The 18,459-nt window shown below is 37.5% G+C and overlaps 1 protein-coding gene across 1 annotated transcript in view; it reads right to left on the reverse strand.

Moving 5' to 3' along the window:
- Positions 1-960: 960 nt before the first annotated feature.
- Positions 961-18,459, reverse strand: part of HAS2 (hyaluronan synthase 2) — a 29,868-nt gene continuing 12,369 nt past the window's right edge. Inside the window, exons 2-4 of the mRNA XM_014855299.3 lie at positions 17,749-18,375; positions 5,271-5,372; positions 961-3,842 (exon numbers count right to left, since the gene is read on the reverse strand). Of these exons, the coding sequence (XP_014710785.1) occupies positions 2,913-3,842; positions 5,271-5,372; positions 17,749-18,375 (1,659 nt within the window). The 3' untranslated portion in view covers positions 961-2,912. The remainder of the gene's footprint in view (positions 3,843-5,270; positions 5,373-17,748; positions 18,376-18,459) is intronic.

Consider the following 18,459-nt stretch of genomic DNA (forward strand, 5'->3'; position numbering starts at 1 on the left):
GGCAATAATGTTCAGTGTGTATAGTTTTTTTTATAATGAAACTGTACCAAAGTAATGAAGGATTCTTAGGAACCAAATAATAAAATAAAGAATTGGGAAATAAGATGAATTTGAGGGATAAGTGGTAAAACGGAGTAATTACTATCAAAGTTCCTCAAACCAGGAAATGCTATTAGATGCCCCAACCCACTTTTTTGAAAAATCAATATTTATTGTCCTTTTTCTGATTATAAAAGCAATACATGAGTACGGTATTTGGAAAATACAAAAACGTATACAGAATATAAATCGATCATATTCCCAGTATTAGAAATAATCACATTTTAAACATTTTTGTTTTTACAAAATTGGGATGTTACTATACAAAATGATTTTATATTTTTAATGTAACATTTCCCCAACATCCTCATATTCTGAGAACATTGTGTTTAGTGGCTAATGATGTTTCATTGTTTGGAAATGCCATAATTCGTTTAATTATTGCTCACATTATTGGATTTTAAGTTATTTTAAGGTTTTGTTATTATTTATAAATAATGGCATAATAAACAAATTTATGATTTTTCTAAAAATCTGTGATTTTTTCTGCTATAATAAATTACTATAAGAAAACAACTTTTTTCTAAAATTGGGCTGATTTCAAAGAAAAGTAGAAGTAACAGAAGATTAGAGACAATGTTTACGTTAATTGGAGCAATCTCTCTTACTCTCCTCTCTCTTTCCTCTCTGTTGCTCTCTCTCAGTTTTCCAGATTTCCAAATGACACCAGTGTGGAGGATTTCTACTCTATGATTAGTAACATTAAATGACTTCTATTATCTTTGATCAACCATGTTTTGTTTTTTTTATATATATACCCCATTCTTAAAACCATACTATTACAATCAGGAAAAAAAAAGTTTTTCTGTTTTGTTTAAAATTCCCCCTTCCCTTAGAAAAAAAGGCAATAATCTTATCAAAAATATTTTATTTACAAAAAAAATCAATTATACTATACATCCTATACTGGAAATACATTGAATAATTGCTAAAATAAATACAGGCAATTAATTCAATCTTTTTATAAGAATGAGAGAATTTGACATTTGAATGTTATCAAAGCTTAACTTAGAACATAAATAGTTAAAAAGGCAAACTCAAGTTTTAGTCTCATTTATTGGCATGGTGTGTTTGTTCCCCACAAGCTCTCCAATCAGTGAGAGTCTGCATTGCAGAATGTTATATACCTTTTTGTATTCCAAAGGTAGAATGTGCAGCTTTTTCTTAGGCAGGATAGATGGAACACAGTTGTTTGCATGAAAAAGAAGCAGACATGCAGAAAGCACGTGACTGGACGCTTCTCCACATGTCTCCGCTTCATCGCAATCCTTTTTATGTAACAATTATGTGTTCAATTGTGTTTTTAACACAGGTCTACACAGCACCAGCTACAAGACAAGATGGATCCTGTCAATAGCCAAACTGAATAATTGAGGCTCTGGAGTAGCTAATTAGCTGGTTAAGGGCGCCTGGTTCATCGATTTTTTTATGTGCCAATTCTTGATACACTTATTAAACCTTGATATCATTTCTACTATGTAAACATATTTATGTAGGCCAAGAACAGGAGAGATGAAGAAATTATCTGTATAATTTGGAAAAAGTCCTCCCCAGAAAGTAAAAGTTAATTTTGAATCTACGTGCTTTATATTTATTATAATTTATCCAACTCAACCACGTCAACCTCATACTAACATGGAAAGTGAACTAGCAAGCTGAAAAGAAAAAGACAGATAAAACTTGTTCAATATATTGACAGGATCCGGTGAATTCAGGCCACACAACAAAATGATGAACTGCACTGAATTTCTCCAAATCATATACACAATTTTTTCCACTTTCCATTTTACTTAGCCTGGGAAAACACTGCTAGAATCTCCAAAGATTATTCATCTTTGGTACTTATGTTTTGTCCAGTGCTGGATGCCTAGTGTTTTAACTCAAGGACTAATCTTATGAAAAAAATTGCACTTTTCTATCCCTTTGGCCTTGATTTTCAATGATTTTCATTTTTTGTACACATAAGTATGTATTTCTATTCCCAAAGTGTGACAGGTACATTGGCCTTTTCTGAAAGAAATGAAAAGAAACCAAAATATTGAAAGTTTGAATACTTTTTCACAGAAATAATCTATTCAATTTTAAAAGGAAGAGAGAGAGAGAGAGAGAAACATTTTTATTTTTTCTATCATGAGCAACATCAGTCAACCAAGCTTCACATTTTGGGTAGGTTTTCTTTTTTTAAGTATGAATTTTTTCAGAACCTATTATTATTTTTTAAAAAAGAGGAAGAACAGGTGTATTTTGGCAGAGAAGTAAAATATAGAATATGCAAAATTTGTTTTAAAAATTGGCATACAAAATTTTAAAACACAGTACAATTATATAAAAATACAGCACAGCCAATGGCCTTTAAAATTTCCTTTGGCATTTCATTTGGTAAAGTTAAACAGAAAATCCTTTCTAAAAAAAATTAGCTATCAACACAGTCCATAAGTTAGGTTGTATACATTGAAAGAACTTTTCCTTGAGTTTCCAAAATCCTTTTCTTCCATGATAACCCACATAAAGCACGGCTAGTGAGGTATATAGAGAAAACAGGCGATGTACAGTAAGGAAAAAGTGCATAAACAAAAATTTCTTCCCATTTTCATAGAAATAACAGGTTCAATCTGAGTTTCTTCTTGTTGATGCATGATTTTACTTTGGCAGAATCAAAATAAACCCATAGAAATGTCTTTGTTCAAGTCCCAGCAGCAGTGATATGTCTCCGTTGGTGGCATTGTCTGATGCCCCACGCTGTACAGTCCCTAGAGGAACTAAGGTTTTGTGTGTGTCTGTGTGTGTGACTGCAAACGTCAAACAATGTAAGGTCATACATCAAGCACCATGTCATACTGTTGTCCCTTCTTCCGCCTGCCACATTTGTTGATGAGAACCACGTACAGCGTCAAAAGCATGACCCAATAGCATGCATAGAGCAACGTTCCAACGATTAGAACTGTCTGTTTGGATTCTGAGAATGGCTTTTTAGATTCCATATAAATGGTGAAAATGACTCCACCCAGGAGGATTGTAAACCACACTGATACTGGAATGAGTCCTATGAAATTAACAACAATGGTTTTCCTTCCAGATGTGCCCCACCCAGCTTTGTTTATCGTGGCAATTGCAAACATTTTGGCGGGCAGTAAACTTGACATGTATAACACTGAGTAGAGGGACATGAAGACCATGACGATGTTTCCTCTAAGGCAGCTGGCAAAGGAAGACTTTATGAGACCTACTAACTGGACTGTTAACAAGAAGAGGAGGATATTCCAAATTTTACCCCGGTAGAAGAGCTGGATTACTGTGGCAATGAGAAAGAAAGGGAAGAATCCAGTGATAACCGCTTCGTAGGTCATCCACAAGTGATGTTTATGAAACCACATCGCATTGTACAGCCACTCTCGGAAGTAGGACTTGCTCCAACGGGTCTGCTGGTTTAACCATCTGAGATATTCTATAGGTGTTTCAGTAAGGCACTTGGATCGAGCTGTGTATTTTGTTGCATAACCCAGACTCAGCACTCGGTTCGTTAGATGCCGGTCATCGCCAAAACTACATTGGCTGCCCATAAATTCCTGATTGTACCAGTCTTCTACGAATTCATGCAGCAAGGAGTTTCTGTACATTCCCAGGGGTCCACTAATGCACTGGACGCACCCAAAATAAGACTGACAGGCTCTTTCTATGTTAAAAGCCATCCAGTATCTCACACTGCTGAGGAAGGAGATCCAGGAATCGTACTTGTTTAAAATCTGCAAGAAGGAAAAACTAAGTAAATAAAAGGTAAACCATAGCTAAAAATACCAGCAAACTCTACATCATCATAAAGTTACTATGAAGAGTGTAGTTTGTTATTTTGTCCTCCTGTTTTGGCTTCCTTCCTCTTTTTGACGTGGTTAGATTTTATTTTCTCTGATTCTGTACTACTAGATTAATTTGATAAGTTGTGTGCACATGTTGCGAATGATGACAAATATTTCTTTTACTTCATTATCTGCTATCCTCTTTTCGCTACGTTTTTTGTTCTGGTTGAGATGTGATACATAGAGATTTTTTTAGGCTGTAGTTCTCAGCCCCTAAATTCTTCTCCCACTCTTTCCTGCCACCTAAGATTTGAAGGTTTTGAAGTCCTATTCTCTCCTCTTCTGGTTAATTTCCAACTCATCCAATTCTGTTAATTTTCCTGCTCCTACCTCCCCTCCTTTATACAATGCCAGTGATAAAAAGGGTTTGCTCTGGCCTCCCCCGAAAACTTGAATCCCGAAATAATAATCTGTATAAAGGCTATGGAAATGTATCAGCTTTTTCTTGGCAACATTTCTAAACTCTCTCCTCTGTCTCAATTTTGTTCAATTTTCATCTGGATTTTGCATGCTTCCTTTTTATCACCACGTTATTTCTTTGTCCATTCTAGTGCATTTTCTTTGCCTTCTGTCACCATGAATGCACAAAATGCATTACACAGCAACATAATGCCTAAATTTTAAAGTTGAATTTCTATGTGCTTCTCATCTTTTGCTAAAATCTAATCATACATTTGCAAAGACCTCATTTTAATCTTCATATACTTCCACATATTTATTTTCCCATCCCACAAATTTCAAATTGCCTTCATTAATATTGTTTCACTAACTGTTTCTTCATTTATAATAAATAATGGGAAATAAGGAGTAATTAGTGGGAAATAATTGGAAAACCCACCTATTAATGAATCTTTCGTTTTCTTTTCTCACTAGTACAAATTTGAGTCACTGTTTCTCTTTTCTTCTTTTGATTTCCAATTTGGATTTTTGATCAACCATATATTGGTCTTAAATGATCAATATGATCAATAAATTGATTGATTTTAAATATATGAGTATAAGATATAGAATCCATCCCCTGCCATAATTCCATTTTTTTAACCTCGCAACTAAATGGATTCCAACATCACATTTTTTACCAGAACATTAAGTTATGGCTCAAGAAGATATGGTGGAAATCATTATACATTCACATTATATTGTACATAACTTATCAGCCACAACAGACATGGGTTATACCCCAGGATTAAGCAAAGAGATACTAAATTCTTTCAATTTAGGGGAAAAGGCAGTAAAGTGGGTAAATATATGTTCAATGAATCAATGAGTAAGAGTGCTACTAAAAGTGACTCATGCAAAAAGTGAAGCCATATGCACCTGGACATCTCCTCCGACACCTCCAACCATGGGGTCTTCTTCTAAAACTTTTACCATCTCCACAGACGAGGCAGGGTCAAGCATGGTATCTGAATCACAAACCTGCAAAGAAGAAAGCAGAAATGAGTCAAAGAAGAGGAAAAACTATGAGTGGGTTCCATACAGTTAAAATTGGGCATATACATTATGCCTTCAGCCTTATTGTCACGGCCTCAATAAGCAAGTATCACAGGGATGACCAAGTTGTTATATCACAGCCAATACAAAGAGCTTGTTTTTCAGCAAGCTCAATATTTAAGTTAATGGCATCATTGAATAGAAGAGCTAAAGTGATGTACTAGGTATGTCTTAAAGGGTGATCAGCTTGTCCTAGTTTGCCATGGAATGTCCCAATTTTGGCAATGAAAGTCTTACATCTCAGGGAACATCCTAGTTTTCCAGGACTTGGAAAACATCCTGGGTTGCTCACTCTAGATATTTATTTTTATTTTTTCCAGTCACCTTAAATAAAGCTTTTAGGCAATTTGTCCCTCGTGTCTGAATGATGTTTGGAAAATTCTATGACAGTATTGAAAGGGAAACATGTTTAATAGTGATTTTTCCCCCTATTTCAATAGCGTGAATAAAACACAGGAAAGCAGTTCTCCTACAGCTGGTTGTATAGTTCTGAGGCAAGCTGTCCATATGACCTGGGCTCGGCAGGTGACATCGCAGCAGTAAGGGAACTAGCATGACCTTCAGACCGCTTTTTTATCCTAGAGTATTAAGTATCCATCTAGCCCCTTGTATATAAAAGCAGATTTAATTATCTTAAGCCATTCTGGAAATGCTAATCACTGTTCTTAAAAATCTTTATGTGGGTCAAAAAAAGCAATTCTGAAACCAAATCAACTACAACTGCAAGAAAATTATTAGTCAATACTGTGAACTCCTGACAGACATTTCTATTGAAGGCCCAAGGGGGCAGTGTTATAAACAGTACTTTTCTTTCCAGCTTGATTTCTGAACCATTTGGAAAATGAAACAGAAGAATAAGGTGGATGAGAGACTAAACTATCACCTGTGCAGTCATAAAGCTGACGCAGAGAATGGGGCTTATATCTGTGGAGTGACGGGCTTCATAATTATGTTCCCTAGTATCTAAGTGGGGCCAGCCTCCTCCTGCAGACACAGTGCACCCCCTTCAAAAGGGATGGCAGATGTCTGCTCCTTGAGGTAGCCCACTCCCAGAAGAAAAGGGGAAGGGGAAGCTGGGCTACTCCTTCCACACTCACCAATCAGATTAAGTCATTTCTCTTAGGGAGGAAGGAGCAAGACAGCTGGGAAAAGTTACTTCTCCTTAGCGCAAGGTTACTACTACTTACTTACTACTACTAAGGTGGGTTATACCTGTGGATGGAGCTTCTTCCACAGGATCAAAGAAAATCAGAAGTAGGAACAGTGCTGCCACCTCTCCCTGAGTAATACTAATAAGACATAGTGTTCCCTTCTGGGGAATGCAGCAAGGCCACAGCAGATGTAAACCGAACAGAGCTGACCTGTAATGAACCAGTTTCACATCCCCATCCAAACAATAAATGACATGATTAGAAGAGACTGGGGCGTTATCTACAATTCCCATTATTTTCCCATTCAGTCTGGCTATACAGGATGGATTTAGTCAGGATTTAGCCTACTTATTTACATCAAAAGTAATTATCTTTACAGTTCGCCAAACTACTTTATAAAAATTGTAGGCATTTGATATACCACTTTTGAATGGGGGAAAAAAACCTAAAAAAATAATTTGTAGAGTTGAAGGGGAGCTTATACATATGTAGCATGAGTCCCTCATAGGATTAGCTAAGGAATTCCAACATTCTAAAAAATGCGTCTCTCTCAATTTTACTAATAGCTTTTTCTTTTCTGAAAAGATTATATATTAATATAGAATGTTGGTGAAAACAGCAACTTAAATGCATTATTCGAACTTACAACTTAGAGTATATGGGGTATCCAGTTATAAAACACGAACTTATCACTTCTCTGTATTTAACTAATTATAGCAATTTTGGGGTTAACTTCTGAATTTTTAATCTCATTTTACTTATTTGGAAGCATCCATTTTCTAAATAAGAACCCATTTACTGTTTGTTTGTTGTTTGGCATTCTATTTTGGTCCAGCATGGTCTCATTTATTTTAGAGAAAAAAAAAAAATCTCAGGCTGAAGCTAGGCATTAGTTTTTCTTTGTAGAAAGTAGGATTTTATGAACACTTGGCTTTGTAGCTGTGTCCTAAACCTCAGAAGCCTAAATAAATTACTCCAAAAGTGATGTTTTGCTTTTCCCATGCCTTGTCTATCACTGGTTTGTATATGGCTATCGGCCAACCAGGAGGGTAAAGAAAGGTGAAGACAGAAGGTCAACCCACCTTTAGCATGAAGCATCCTGAAAGTCTATGGCCACACCCACCTCGGTTGACTCAAGCCCGGAAAGGTAAACCAGAAGGCTAAAATAAGACTAAAAACAACAGGAAGGGGGCAATCCAGAATTAATGTTCAAGTAACTCCGCCTGCTTGTGAGCATAAACAAGCCAAGGGAACTGCCCCTTTGAAATGAATAAACTTGAACCAAACGTCTGAGGTTCTGCATATTTAAATCGGTCCTGCCCCTCCCAGTTTCCAACAGCAAAGTGCCAGAAGTTCTCTGAGAGAGATTGTTCACATGATGAGTGTAACTGTGTCAGAAGGGAAAGCTCGCAGAAATCTCTTGGGAAGGTGTTTGCTATATGGGAGTAACGAGCTTTCCAGAAGTTCAATTTCTGGATATTGTTTGCTGATAGAATGCCAACTAGAAAGCCACCACCTAGGACAGTCTGTAAAAGCATGTATGTTCATGGACCTAATAGCATTTATTTATTAGAGTGTAACTTTAGGCCCTCTTAAAATCAGCATAGTAGGAACGGGATTTCTAGTCGTTTCGTCACCAATTAATAACAAGTATGTAGTTTCATGAATGTTGGCTATTTAGCTCTAGGCTAGAAGCTGTGGGGGACATACACCAGTTCACAGAGAGCTTAACCTCACATGGGGAAAAGCTACAGGACGTGAATTGCACACAGGAAAAATTAGAGGACAAATCAAAACCTCCTTCTGTCCACACGGAATGTATCACTGTAATTTGTTTAAACCACATGATCACTGGGCATAAGATTTCTCACTAGGAGATATGGAAATGAAGTAAAGTCACCAAATTCTGACTAAAATGAGTGGAAAATGTCAAGACAAAAAGACATAATTGGGAGGAACCAGCCACCTCAGGCTTAACCACAGAATCATCAACTAAGGTGCATAAGACCATTGCTCTCGTCCTTCACTATCCTAGCCAAGAGTTAACGCCCTCCCCCGCCTCCCCCTCTAAAACAGGGGTTGGCAAACTAAGGTCCACAGACCAAGTCTGTGGTGGCAGGCAAGTCTGGCATGCCACCTGTTTTGATATGGCCTGTGGGCTAAAAACGGTTTTCAGCTTTTTAAATAGTTGAAAAAAAATCAGAAAAGAATATTGTGTGACACATAGAAACTGTATAAAATTCAAATTTCAGCGTCCACAAATAAAGTTTTATTGGAACCCAGGCATGCTCATTCATTTTCATATTTTCTACGGTTGCTTTCACACTAAAAAGCCAAAGTTGGGTAGTTGCGACAGAGACCATATGGCCTGCAAAACCTAATATTTAGTAAATATAGTATCAGGCCTTTTACAAGCAAAGTTTGCCAACCCTGGGACTAAAGTAATTGGTTGCAGGGGGAGGGTTCTCTTTCACAAAATTAAAAAAAATTAAAAAGTTGAGATTAAATACATTCTAAGCCCCAATTTTAATTCTAGTAGATTTTTTAAAGGTTCCCTCTATCTCCATGTGTTTTAAATAACAGTAACTGCATAAAAAGCGTAAAATGTAATAAGCTAGATATTTTTTCTTTAGCCAATACTTACCTATTATAAGAACAAATGCCCTCAGAATCAAGGAGCCTCAATTAAGTTTTGAGTCCAGTATCCTACTATTTCTATGACCTTGAACAAGCCATTTACCATCATCATGGTACTGGAGTGAGACACTGCATATAAAAGCACTTTGTAAATTACAAAGGACTGTGGAGAAGTACTTCCTTAGTATTAGGTAACAATCTTTAAATTTTTATGCTCCCTAAGTAAAGCCATAGCTAAAGGATGATGATGATCACTCTCACAAATAGATGGCTTAGTAGAGAGAATCTCTAAAAGGAACACAGGAATTGATGACATATGGAGAATCTCTTATCACAGCAAACAAATTCAAACGTATCTGGAACTATCTGTGATAGGTACAGACTATTGGTCTATAGTCTATTACATAAGTTATTAGACTGTAAGTCCATTACAGTGTATCTCACTGATCTTAATCTGCCTCACTGTAATTTACATAAAAATCTCTTCTGAAAATATTGTTACTTACTCTACCAAATGCCTTTCAAATTCTAAGACCCAAGTCTAAAACACCAGGTCTCCGTGTCTCACACATTTTTTTAACGTGTTTTCTTTCAGACTAACTAGCGGATTCCGCCCCCTCTCCTCCTGCCCCATACCACTTCAAAGGGCACTGAGAGCTACACAGCAAGAGGAAATTACTCCGGCCACCTTCAATAAGGAAACAGATTGGAAATAAATCAAGACCCCTTCTGTTGCTACTGCCTTCACCCTTTTCCTGATTGGAAGGCTGTCCTTTCTTAACCTTGACCCTTCATCTTAACCTTGACCCAGTGAGACTATTTTTTTCTACAGTCTGTGGAATTTCCTCTTGGTCACGGCCCTACAAACCAGCTTCCCTGCCACAACTTAACCATGAACTAAATGGAAAGTCCCATTCCCTCTCATTTCCCCCCTGGGACATTTCTCTAGTGCAAAGGGGTAGGCCAGAACAAAAAAAATTCACAGTTAGTTATTTCCTAGGAAACATGAGATGGTGCCAGTCTCCCTGAACTCCTGACAGTACAATACCAGAGTAAACACACTACCGAAAGGAAAAGAAAGCACTATGCAAATGTTGGAGTCAAACAGATCTGAGTCCCAATCGACCCTTTACCAGCTATATAAACTTGGACCTGCTTCTTGACCTTAGGCTCCTTATCTCACCTTCCTAAACTTCCACCCTTAGGTGAGAAATATGGATACTCATATCCACTTCATAAATTTGTTGTAATGTTACGTTAATTAGATAATATATGTAAGCCACTTAATAATGGTAAATGCTCATAGTAAATGCTCAATAAAAGGAAGACATATATACTAAGAAGTGATAAACCAAAACCAGAGGCACTAACTGAGGACTCTAGTCCCATGAGAAGGGGTCTTTATTATTATTACTATGAACAAGCTATGACTCACTCAGAGAGGAGGAAAACCAATGCCTCGTCCAATATCCAAGAAACTTAAATTAAACAAAGTGAATTCTTGATCAGGCAATATAAAAGTCCTTAGATTGGATTGTTTACTAGGGCAAAGAAATAGAAAAATTAGACAGCAGTTTGCAGTTGATTGCGATTCATTTATAGCCTGAAGTGTACCCTGGAGTATGATGTGTGAAAGATGATCATGCAGCAAAGGATGGACCCTGGACCCCCCTGAAACTTACAAAGGTGTTGCATGTTGACTTGGTGGTATCTCTTCATTGACCTGCTGAATGTGATGCTACTTAAAATAGCAATATAATCAGAAAAGTTTGGGAAGCACATAAATGTATATGACAGAATTTTATTTCTTTAACCTAGACCTTGAGAACTAAATTGTCTGGTGAAAAAGAGTACATATCACTGACAATTTGTGTGGGACTGTATATATGCAGCAGATGGGGAAAAACCAAAGAATTAGGACAGAAAATAAGCTTCACAAAAATGGAGTATTGCACACAATTCAAAATGTCTCATATAACCAAAAAAGGCAATCAAAATCTTATCATGTACGGTCATTAATTATAGTAAGACAAACTTCTAGGACTTTATTAACATTGCATGATACTTTCATTTAAAAAAAAAATTCTTGATTTTCTAGTTACTTGGATTCTGGATAAACGGAATTTACAAGTAAGCATATAGCTAAGTTTACCAACCTCAGATTAAGTGGTAAATACAAAATGGCAAATGATGGGAGTGGCAAATACAAAACCATAAAATCCAAGAATTTTAGAGCTATAAAGACCCTTTGAAATTAATCAGTAAAACCATTCCGGGGGGGGAAAATACCCTCAAAGAAAAAAGGTAATCTTTTTTTGGGAGAGGGATGGGCAACGGCGAGATGATCCTCTCTTATAGTAATTTGGTTTATGGCATGAGATCTCAAATCTAGCCAATGGAAAGCCTCTACATTACAGGCAGCTAAGAAATTTCGCCTTTTTTTGTTGCTCTTTTCAAAAGGAATTAGGAAGATCTATGCCTTCCTGGGTAGAATGAACTACCCAAATTGTTATAAAATAATTCTTGACGTTGGTCAACTTAGAATCTCTTCAAAACATTAAGATTAAAAGAGGAATCATTTTCTAGCTATCCCATTACTGCGTATTTATCCAAAGAACTTGAAATCAACAATTTAAAGAGACACATGCACCCCTATGTTCCTTGTAGCATTATTCACAACAGCCAAGATGTGGAAGCAACCCAAGTGCCCAGTGACTGGATAAAGATGTGGTTTATATATATATATATATACACACACATAACAGAATATGACTCAGTCATAAAAAAAGACAAAATCATCCCGTTCACAACAACATGGATAGACCTTGAGGGTATTATGTTAAGTGAAATAAGTCAGACAGAGAAAGACAAACAGTGTATGATTTCACTCATATGTGGAAGATAAACTAACACATGGACAAAGAGAACAGATTAGTGGTTATTAGAGGGAAAGGACGTGGGGGGTGCACATAAGGGGTAAAGGGGCTCATATGTATGCTGACTGACAAATAATAATGTACAACTGAAATTTCACAATGTTATAAACTATCATGACTTCAAAAAAATAAAATAAAATAAAATGAGTCATTTGGTTATTCTCTTTTCCTTTTTAGGAAGGCTTACACTCGAATGAAAGTTATAAAAGGTACAAAGCAAAAGTGACAAGCCAGCTGCAGAAGTGGAAAACCAAAGGTTGTCACCTCTAAGGCCACGAAACATGTTTATTCCAAATGGTTGGAATCCTCATTCTAAAGAGGGAATCAGGAAATCCTATGATGATGGCACTTAAATCAGGGTTTAAGTGATCCAAGAACCCAACTTTAGGGGGAAAGGTAGATTAAAAATGAAAGTGAGAAATATGATAGTAACTAATTAATAAAAATAAAATTCTGATACCCCTCTTTCTTTTCTTTTCTTTTTTTTTTTGATTACACTCTTCCACAGCCTAGGTTTGTTGCTAGAAAGAAAATGTCAGAGAAATTAAAACAGTACTGAGTTAGGGTTCTGAGAGGGGAGTAATCTCAGAGATCATCTGTTCTACCAGTTGAGACCCACTGCAAGGGAACAACACAGTTGAATCTAGAATTCAGATTTCCCCATTCCTATTTCAATGTGCTCTTTATCTTATCCTCTAAAATGAAGGATACAAAGAGACATATAACTTCCTCAACATGGGCCCTCAGAATATCTCAGTAGCTGAGGCTTCCTACACAGAACAGGAACCAATCAAATGTCATATACAGTCAATTCTCATTATTCATGGTAGGCCTGTTCTACAAAGTTTCTGTGAACACTGAATTAGCAAATATCAAAAAATTGCTTCTAGCAGAAATACATGGTTATGTTCCTCTGAGCCTCTGGTCACAACATTTTTATCTCCTGATCAATACCTGACCCTAGTTTATTTGTATTTCTGTTTAAATATGCCTTATTTTATAGATATATTTTGAGTCATTAACTGAATTCACAGCCAACAGCACTATAAAGCCTGCCTGAACAAGTTCATCTAACAAACATGTTTTCTCCATAAGACAATTACGGCCTTCTGATGCTTAGAAACATTAGAGAGCACTTCAGCACTATCCTTGGGGGCCATTTAAACAGCTACACCACCAACAAAAAGCATAAAAATGTGAAAAACATAGTAAATAGCCTATGAAGAAGTTACTGTTTGGAGCATAAAAGCTGAAACAAGAAGGCAAAGCATGGTCTTGTTCAACCTCAGCTGGGAACATGCACATGGGGCAAATTTTTTGCCACTTTACACATCCATACATGATCAAAAAGCACTATGAGTATTAAATTGGGGGTTACAAATTCGTTTTAGTGAGTGGGGTAATTTACAAATACAGAATCCGTGAATTATGAGGGTCAACTCCACTATTATGAGTGATTTAGTCTTACTTTTCTCCTACTCAAAGAATCTTGAATACCTTGGATGCTGTCCGATTAAATTAATATAAAATTGCCTCCTACAATCTTCCCTTTTAGAAAACGTTCATACTTATTTTATATTTTCTACCTGGGAAATCCCTAACGCACACATCAGGGGATATTGTTTTTTTCCTTTGTCACATAGACTGGGGGCCACTTATGTTGTAATGTCCGTGTTTGGTAACAGGAGATATGAATAAAGCAATTATAAAATCTAGATATCAAAGGATACTTTAAAAGTCTTCAGATATTGAGAAAAAAGATACAAGGCACCAGCCCAGTGGCATAGTGGTTAAGTTCGTGCACTCTGCTTCCATGGCTCAGGTTTCACAAGTTTGGATCCTGGCAACCCGGGTGCAGACCTACACACTTCTCATCAAGCCATGCTGTGGGGGCATCTCACATAAAAAACGGAGGAAGATTGGCATGGATGTTACCTCAGCAACAATCTTCTTCAAGCAAAAAGAGGAAGATTGGTAACAGATGTTAGCTCAGGGCCAATCTTCCTCACCAAAAAAAAAAGATATAAAAAAGTAAATATAATCCCAAAATTGTTTTAAAAATAAGGGAAAAATAGAAAGGTCTACATTAGAAAGTATTAAATTTCATAGTCTATGGGTCTGTATTTGCTGCAGATGATTTTAATTTTGCTCATTGTGCTTTCCTATATTTTTTAAACATACTACCATAAAAATGTGTTATTCAGTAAATAAAAAAGCTAATATAAAAACATTTTGTGGGGCTGGCCCAGTGGTGCAGTGGTTAAGTTCGCACGTTCCACTTCTTGGAGGCCCGGGGTTTGCTGGTTCGGGCTTGGGTGCGGACATGGCACCGCTTGGCAAAAGCCATGCTGTGGTAGGCATCCCACGTATAAAGTAGAGGAAGATGGGCATGGATGTTAGCTCAGGGCCAGTCTTCCTCAGCAAAAAGAGGAGGATTGGCAGTAGTTAGCTCAGGGTTAATCTTGCTCAAAAAAGAAAATTTGAAAAGGTAAGAAAGACTTTTGCCCTACCTTAAGCCATATTCAGACAGGTCAGAATCTGTCCTTCTTTAAAAAAAGTTTCTCCAGAAAACTACTTTGATACAAAATCAAGAAAATCTTCCTCATTCTCATCTTTATTTCTCATTCCCTTCTTCTCTCATCTTGTATTTTTCTTCTGCTGCTTTTTTATCTTCTCTATCTCTGAAAGCAGTCACTAGCATCATAGATGAATTTACTACCAGACTGGATTTTTCCTAAAGCTTCCCTTTATATTCCATGTCAGCACTAATTATTTGAATGGCTTTTAAGGCTAAGACAGTAGTCAGTAGAGAAGACTAGAGATGAAGGCTGAGAGAGGGAGAGGTGGTAGTTGATAAAGCCTTGTTCTGGGGGAGACCAAAGGAAGGCAATTCACAAAGCCCAGGAGGGTAGGTGGAAAGGTCAACCTTGAAATAGGAAGTAAAGTTGTGTACCCTTGAAACTGTAAGCAGGAGAAAGTGAAGAAGATCTTGGCAGCATTCAGAACCAGTACTCTTGATTTTTCTCTTTCATAGGAGGCAAGGTCATCTGTTAGCAGTTAAGCAGAGAGGGTTTGGGGGAGGGTGCTGGGAGAGTGGTGAAGGTATGAAATAATAGGTCATGAGAGCAATAAGCAAGATATCTATTCACGATCAAGTGAAGAGAGTGCTGACCACTGTCCAAGACCCAGCTGCAACTGGAAACCAATCATTTTGGCCATTTCTCTGCACAGTTAAGCAGCGTTCTCCAGCCAAGTTAGCAAGTATGTGAGCAGATGGTCAATTTCTTCCCCCAGCCCCCATTTTCTCTTGCATATCAGCACCTGGACTTTGCTTCCCTCCTTCCCTAAGCAACCTGAACTCCATCTTCAATCACTTGTAATACTTAGTAGCCATGATCCTCGACCCCACTTCTCTCCTTTGTCTTTCTGTGGCTTCTGCTCCGCAACACTAGGACCCTAGGTCAGTCAGAATGGAAGGAGACAGTATATTAGTTTGAACCTTATGATATTTCCATTTTTATAGGGTACACATGGTTAAATATTGGGGAGTTTGATGAAGGATGGCAGGATGGAATTACCTGGTTTCAGAATGTCAACACATGTTTTTTATCCTTGTTTGAGCACTTAGAATAAACTGGGAATCCTAGGGGGATTCGGGGCCCAGCGGTAGCTGCTGCTCAGATCAGTATATCTGGAGGCATCAGCCTGAAGGAGGGAGAGTTCTCAAGCCTGATTAGGGTTCTAGCAGGGAGCCTACTCTAATGTTTCATATTTTGTATTACTTTTTCCTGGACAGGCACGATGTCAAGTTGTCAAGGATACAAAAATAATTCAAAACAAGAATCATGAGAGAAGGGGGCTTGGGAGAAACAGGTTTCAAAAAAAGAACAAGAAAGAAAGTCCACACAATGACATCTTGATTAGAAATGGCAAACAAAGGAATTGTTTTAGCTAGAATTAAAGGCAAAATATCAAAACAGATGTTTTCCCATTTTAGGCCCAGAGCTTCATTCTTCAAAACTTCTGTAAGTTCCCCAGTCATCCCCTCCTTTAAAAGGGTCATTTCATCCTGGGCCTGAAGTTGCATGACGCAAATATGTAAAAATGTCCTGAGTTAACCGAAACCACCTTAATTGTGCAAGTTCTAGAAATTAGGAGAAACTTGGGGGTGAAACTCTATCAACTGCCTAGAAGGAAGAATAATATGCAGACTTGTATCAACTGAAGAAATGCCTCAAAACTCTTCAGATATTAACCAAAATTAACCCTGCGGTGGCAATTGACATGTCCTGTAATTTTCAAGTAAGACTAAATTATCATATAATAAATAACAATAACATTAACAGCAAACATTTTAATGATATTAACAATACCATCATTAACAACTTTTGCTACCTTCATAACTTTTGTACTCTTTGGAGACTTTTTTTTGAAATAATTATCTCAAACCCCTTGTGAGATTGGTTTATTCCATCCAGTAAACTGAGGCTCAGGGAGGTGGTCCTGCTCAAGGTCAACCAGCTAGTCATACCTAGATCAGAATCTATGTCAGCTGACTTTGAAGCCAGTGCTCATTCCCATCCCGTTACACAGAGAGACCCATTGGGCATGACTCTGCATCAATAAAGGCCCCTAAAATATATAACAGATCATCTGAAAAGTAGGATCTCACTCTTAAGAGAAAAGGCAGAGTGTCTCAGTAGATTTTTTAACCAGAGTAATTTCTCCCTTCTCAATATCATCATAGCCAAAATCTAACTAAAGAGTCTGCAGAAAATTACCACTAGAAAATTCACAGGGACCCTACATATGTTCTAAAGAAGAAAACCTCAATAACAACTAGGAGAGGAGAAACCCTGGAGTGAGCAGTCAGAGAATTAATGAGAGACGCAGCCTGTCTAATTTTCATGTAAGCAAACACCATCACAAATGCTTTCAAAGGTCAAGTTGCAGTGAGTGAGGTAATGGTGTTTGGGGAGAGAAATAAACATTACTTGGGTTTTGCTCTGGGACGGTTGTTTTCTTTTCCCTCTCCCTTTTTCATTTTCCTATTCTTTCTCTCTGTGTCTCAGTCTTGGGTTCCTTGCCATTTTAAATGAAAATTGTTCTCACCATCCCCATTTTGCCTGGTCTCCGTAAAAAACACTTTATAGCTTTCCCTTGAGCCTACAGATTTTTTCAAGACCCTTCTGCTCAGCAGACACTATTTTCTTACAAGGCTGGAGATTTTAAGAGTGTGGAAAATGATGTTGGATTTAACTTGGCAGAACCCAGGGGGCAGAGAAGGTAAGGGAGGGGGAGAGAAGGGAAGGAAGGGTCTCCTGTTCAAAATAATCTTGAGTTCCAACCAATAACACTGCACAAGTTAAGCATTTTCATAGATAGCCTTAACAGTGTTAAACGATTTTTTTTTCTCTCTTTCAAAATGTGCTTTCAACAGTCATGCTGTTTTCAAATGAACTGAAAGGAGTACTGTGCTCAGGACGGACAAGGATGGGCTATAACATATGACTGGAGAGATACAAAAGCGGCTTTATTTAAATGTATGTTTGCCCTGGCAGGAATTCGGAAACCTACCTGCACATAATCCACACTTCGTCCCAGTGCTCTGAAGGCCGTGTACATGACTTCTCTTTTTCCACCCCATTTTTGCATGATGCAAATACTTTTGTTGGACAAGACCAATTGGGTAACATGTTGAGAGCTTTCTTTATGTGACTCATCCGTCTCACCAGGACCCTTCTCGTGGAAGTTGTTCTTCCAGATGTAAGTGGCTGATTTGTCCCTGCCCATGACTTCACTGAAGATGTCCATCATGTAAAGATCATCTTCTGAGTTCCCATCTATGACCATGACAACTTTAATCCCAGGGTAGGTTAGCCTTTTCACAGATTGCAAGCATTTCCGTAAGTAGTCTGGATCTTCTTGATACGCAGCGATGCAAAGAGCAACAGTTTTGTTCAACTTAATGGGGGTTTCTAGGGATTTTTTCATTTTTCGATGCTCCAAAAAGGCAAACAGGCTTTGGATGATGAGGTGTGATGCTAAAAAGGCACCATATAGTCCAAAAGAGAAATAGTAATTATCTGTTTGGATAAATTGGTAGCCAACAATATAAGCAGCTGTGATTCCAAGGAGGAGAGAGACTCCAAAAAGTGTGGTTCCAATTATTCTCAGGATACATATAAACCTCTCACAATGCATCTGTAATATAATCAAATAATACTCTCAGTTAACCACTCTTGTTCCATACTTGTATATACATGGTGTCATGGGGAGACTATTGGA

The sequence above is a fragment of the Equus asinus genome, chromosome 12, assembly GCF_041296235.1.
Source record: "Equus asinus isolate D_3611 breed Donkey chromosome 12, EquAss-T2T_v2, whole genome shotgun sequence".
Lineage (NCBI taxonomy): Eukaryota > Metazoa > Chordata > Mammalia > Perissodactyla > Equidae > Equus > Equus asinus.